This window comes from Oncorhynchus masou, chromosome 24, assembly GCF_036934945.1.
Source record: "Oncorhynchus masou masou isolate Uvic2021 chromosome 24, UVic_Omas_1.1, whole genome shotgun sequence".
In the NCBI taxonomy this organism is placed as follows: Eukaryota; Metazoa; Chordata; class Actinopteri; order Salmoniformes; family Salmonidae; genus Oncorhynchus; species Oncorhynchus masou.
In genome coordinates, this window is record NC_088235.1 from 74233893 (window position 1) to 74239609 (window position 5717).

At 40.4% G+C, this 5717-nt stretch overlaps 1 protein-coding gene across 1 annotated transcript; it reads left to right on the top strand.

Moving 5' to 3' along the window:
* Positions 1-282: 282 nt before the first annotated feature.
* LOC135511438 (receptor expression-enhancing protein 6-like) lies at positions 283-5717 on the top strand. Its single transcript, XM_064932945.1, has 6 exons — positions 283-454; positions 1717-1810; positions 1954-2092; positions 2486-2654; positions 5336-5481; positions 5706-5717. Exons 1-6 carry the CDS (start codon positions 322-324, stop codon positions 5715-5717), a joined length of 693 nt encoding a protein of 230 aa, XP_064789017.1. The 5' UTR covers positions 283-321.

The following is a 5717-nucleotide window of genomic DNA, read 5'->3' on the forward strand; positions in this document are numbered from 1 at the left end:
GCTGTTTTACCTGTTGAAATTAATACAGTGTAGCAGATAAACACCTGTTGGAATTTGGCACTGTACAACTTCAGATAATTATAATCTGTATTCCTATTGGTTTCCTTCTAGCCAGTCGTGATCCTTAACCATTCCCTCTCCACCGCCAAATGACGCACAGAGGGACTCTCCAGCAAAGCGGATTAAGGAGACGAAACCTGTCCCGTCAGCTGATTTGAACTGCACGAGGACTCAGATTTCCACAGGGAAAATATAGTTTATTTACATGTTTATTTTTAGAATTTGGCCTTAAGAAACTCCGAACTCTGTAAACCCGTCACCATGGGTATCTCAGAAGTACTTAACAAACTTCGAGATCGCGCAGATAAATTTCTAAATGAGAAAAACATGGTTACAGATTTCCTTGGAAAACTGGAGGAGAAAACGGGAATCAAGAAAAAAATTATTGCCCTAGGTATGTAACTTTTGTGTAGCCTATTCGGAGGACAAATTTGTTGTCATGTTAATTTGATGTAGATGTTTAAATACCATTATGTCAAAGATGGATTCCTGTAGGCTATTGATTCATTGGAAGCCTACATTGGTCGAATGCGCAGCACACTTGTAGTCCTTGCTGTGAACACGAACTGCAGCCAATTGGAAGGTCTAGAAGTAGGTTATGCTATGGCGCACAGTTTGGTATTGACCAACAGGTGTGTTTCTTTAGGACGCACACTCTTCAGATGTACCTCTACCTACATTGTATACACTATAAATATTAGATCTACCTAATAATATTGTAATGAAAGATTATTTCCATTAGATTTTTAGGAACATACATATTTGAATGGTGCAGTATTATAATTGCAAATACTACTGCTATTACTGTATGTAAACAAAAAAACAACCAATCTTCCTTCAGATACTTCACTGTCACAAATCCAACCACAGTGCCATGTCTTGGTGGTTTCAGACTGTCCGTTATGTTGAATAATTCATTGTCACCCTCCAGAGGACTTTGGCAAGGCACGGGCCAGGAGTACGTCCATGCCAGTGGGTTGCACTTACTGTAATACTGTTCCATGTCACATGTTGGTATTAGCCCTAGACAGCACCACCATAGGGAGCCATGTGCACTTGTGCCATGAGTTCAGTTGTGATGATGTAATTACCCGTGCCTGGTGCCCAATGATACCCACATACTTCCATGAACCCACAATTTATTCCAGCAAATTCTCAATACTGCTTTATCCAACAAGGAATGAATAGCTACAAGCATGCACGAGACTAGAGAGTTGTCTCTGGGTGTAGAGCTTAACAAGGAATCAACAATGCAATACAACAACTGTAGTTACCTGTAGACCTAAATATGAGAGTAGGCCGATGTAAGTATATCATCACTGGCAAACACATCCTTTTGTAGATTGGACAATTTTCAAGTTCTAATTTCTTAACTGTTTCTTCTGCAGCTGTTACCAGACATTCTCTCTCTCTCTCTCAGTCTCTCTCTCTCTCTCTCTCTCTCTATTTTTTAAAAATGTATTTAAAAATGTATTTTGCATGACATTCTAAAGTTCAGTAAATCCTTCACTATCAGTCAATAACAGCATTTGAGACTCCTCACACAATTTCCCTAAGACTACTTACATTCTCATGAAGTAGCAGTGCACTGCTTGATTAGCATCTTTGTTCAGTATAACGCTTCACCTCTCGTCATGTGTCTTGTGTTATCGACAGGTGCAGTGTCTCTGACGGGACTGTATTTGGTATATGGCTATGGCGCCTCCCTCCTCTGTAACATGATTGGATTTGTGTATCCTGCATATTACTCGTAAGAACAGTAGCAAACTAGCTTTAAAGTTAAGTTACATGTTTTAAGCTAGACCGTTTATGTGTTGCCATTTTATGTTATGTAGTACCTTACCTCAATTATTGCTATGTAATGTCGGGTACTGTTTCCACTCTTCCATGTAGAATCAAAGCCATCGAGAGCACAAACAAAGAAGATGACACAAAATGGCTGACCTATTGGGTCGTCTACGGAATCTTCAGTTTGGCGGAATTCTTCTCTGACATCTTCCTCTACTGGTTTCCTTTCTACTATGCTTTCAAGGTAAGGTGATAATCAGATGTGTATCACACAGACAGACTGTGTGCCTTACATTCTAAGCAAACTGAAAACTGCTTCAACTCACTCATTGTGACCAACCACTGACCTTACAGTTACAATATAATTCAAAATCACTATAGGCTACTGAATATAGCTGCATATAACACTTAACAAGCAATTAACAAGCTATTATAAGCTTGCTATACATAAACATTCATAAGTACATGTCAATAAATTTGTGGTATGCCGTGAACTACCTGTGATCAAACACCTGTATTTATGCTTTATTTTGGCTCATGGACGTGTCATGCTTTGCTTATGTGGTTACGGCAGTATGTGCTGCCCTTCAACATGTGTCAATCATGTTCTTGTTTTTTTTCGCACCCTCTTTGCCAGTGCCTGTTCTTGTTGTGGTGCATGGCCCCCGTCACGTGGAACGGCTCTCAGATTCTGTACAACCGGGTGGTGCGGCCCTTCTTCCTCAAGCACGAGGCCACCGTGGACAGCATGGTCAATGACCTCAGCGGGAAGGCCATGAATGCAGCCGAGTCCGTCACCAGAGAAGGTACAGAGGCCCCTGACGGCCCAGTCCAGAAACAGCTAGCTCTTAGCCCCAATGCATTTCATGTACACCTTAAAGTGAAGTATTTTCTTATTTTAGACTTCCCTAGGTTGTTGTCATTTCCTCCAAACTGTTTTAAAATATGTTAGTAGGTTATTTACCAGTGTCCAAAATCTCCTTGTAAGCATGTTTGGAGAATGTAACGGTGCATTCAGAAAGTATTCAAACCCCTTCCCCTTTTCCACATTATGTTACATCTCACCCTTATTCTAAAATTGATTAAGTAAATACAAATCCTAATCGATCTACACACAATACCCTATAATGACAAATTGAAAACAGGTTTTTGCAAATTATCTTTTCAATTTTTTTTTACATAAGTATTCAGACCCTTTGCTATGAGACTTGAAATTAAACTCAGGTGCATCCTGTTTTCATTGATCATCCTTGAGATGTTTCTACAACTTGTTTGGAGTCCACCTGTGGTAAATTCAATTGATTGGACATGATTTGGAAAGCCACACACCTGTCTATATAAGGTCTCACAGCTGACAGTGCATGTCAGATCAAAAACCAAGCCATGAGGTCGAAGGAATTGTCCGTAGAGCTCCGAGACAGGATTGTGTTGAGGCACAGCTCTGGGGAAGGGTACCAAATAATGTCTGCAGCATTGAAGGGTCCCTAAGAACACAGTGGCCTCCATCATTCTTAAATGGAAGAAGTTTGCAATCACCAAGACTATTCCTAGAGCTGGCCACCCGGCCAAACTGAGCAATCAGGCGAGAACGGCCTTGGTCAGGGAGGTGACCAAGAACCCAATGTTTATTCTGACAGAACTCCAGAGTTCCTCTGTGGAGATGGGAGAACCTTCCAGAAGGACAGCCATTTATGCAGCACTCCACTAATCAGGCCTTTATGGTAGAGTGGCCAGACAGAAGCCACTCCTCAGTAAAAGGCACATGACAGCCCACTCGGAGTTTGCCAAAAGGCACCTAAAGAACTTTCAGAACATGAGAAACAAGATTCTCTTGTCTGATGAAACCAAGATTGAACTCCTGACACCATCCCTACAGTGAAGCGTGCTGGTGGCAGCATCATTCTATGGGGATGTTTTTCAGCGGCAGGGAGTGGGAGATTAGTCAGGATCGAGGGAAAGATTAATGGAGCAAAGAGATGCTTAATGCTTAGCGTCATACCCAAGAAGACTCGCGGCTGTAATCGCTGCAAAAGGTGCTTCAACAAAGTACTGAGTAAAGGGTCTGAATACTTATGTAAATGTGATATTTCAGTTTCTTATTTTTAATACATTTGCAAACAATTCTAAAAACCTGTTTTTGCTTTGTCATTATGGTGTATTTATTGTGTGTAGATTTATGAGGGAAAAAAACTATTGTATACATTTCTGAATAAGACTAACGTAACAAATGTGGAAGAATTCAAGTGGTCTGAATACTTTTCAAATGCACTGTAGCAATCGATGGCAGTGGAAACGGATTATATAATTTTGCAGTCAGTACATTCAAAAGCATGCCCAATAAATGTTGTACCTGATTTAGCTACATAGCTAATTTCCCTCTGAAGTCCCTAAATGGCTTGGTATTTCACAGTATAAATCCTATTAGAGAGCTGTGTGTAACACTGCACCCATATAGATGCGGTAAAGAGGTCAATGGAGTGCAGGCCGTGGGGGATAGAAGAAGGACACCGTGTTGGTGCAGATTCAGCCAATCTGATCTAACAAAGTGGATATTGGTCAAATCTGTCATGATTGATGTATTGTAACAGGCACACAATGTGATTACTAAAGTTCGATTAGGATATATTTCTCTGTTTTCGCTGCATACCATTTAGAAGTTGTCCCTTTTCAGGTTTAGAAGAAGTGACTGCTAAATGCTAACGCCTGTTCGTATAAGCTGGTAGCATAGCTAGCATACAGATATGGGTGGTGATATTCAGTCGTTTTTAACTAATGCAGTTGATTGGTGACGATGACATGGACATGTATTGGGGTTGACATCCATACAAACAATATACTCCGATTTTTATCTCAACGTAGTGTGAAATGTACATATAATCAATAGCCTAATTGTAGGCTAATTTTGCTGGGGCAATGAGGATATTCAGGATCTTTCCCCCACACGTTTCCATGTCATTTCCATTGTTTTGGTTGAGTTCCTTTGAACTCTTTACTGTATCTATTGAGAAAACAATGAGGATATATTTAATGTGCTGTTGGCTATGAGGTCACACCAGTGATGGATTTCATAAACTGGCAAATGGTCGAGCAGGGATTAATGATGTCAACTGAGGTCATAGACAGCTTACAAAAGGTAGACAGAAGGATGGCAAGAACCAGGTCAGCTGATATAGAGGTAGCTATTTTCAACCTGTGAAAGAATGCATTCTTACTGTGAAGATAATGCAAAGTATACAGAATAAACAAATTAGCCTAAATATTGCTATCCATTTAAGTTTCAGGAAAAACTGAGATACACTTTTGTGTGTGTGTGTCTGTTTGTGTGTGTACATGCATGTGTGTTTCAGCCTTGATTGTTTGTATACATCCTTTCCAACTGCTTTTGCAATTTCATGTGTACAGATCGCTTACTTGTTTCTGAAGCAAACTTCCTATACCTTTGTTTGCATGGGGCCTGTCTCTTATTATCTTTCCTGTCTGCCCTCAGTCCTTCAATCACTGGTGAAAAACAAGACTATAGTACCACAAGCATCAGGGGCCAAAGGCTTACCCAGCGCATCAGGGGCCAAAGGCTTACCCAGCACATCAGATGCATCAGGGGCCAAAGCCTTACTCAGCACATCAGAATCAGCTGTATGTAAAACGAACTCTTTATTTCTGTAACAAACTCTTTATCACTTGATTTCCTTTGCCATTAGTTAGTGCCTAACACTGCTCCAGCTAAGCTAATATAGTCTCACTATTAGCTTGTTTGCATGTTAGCTGTGTGTTGTTTCCCTAGAGTATGTGTTGTCTATATAGTGCCTCCCGAAATTATTCATACCCCTTGACTTATTCCACATTTTGTTGTGTAACAGCCTGGATTTTAA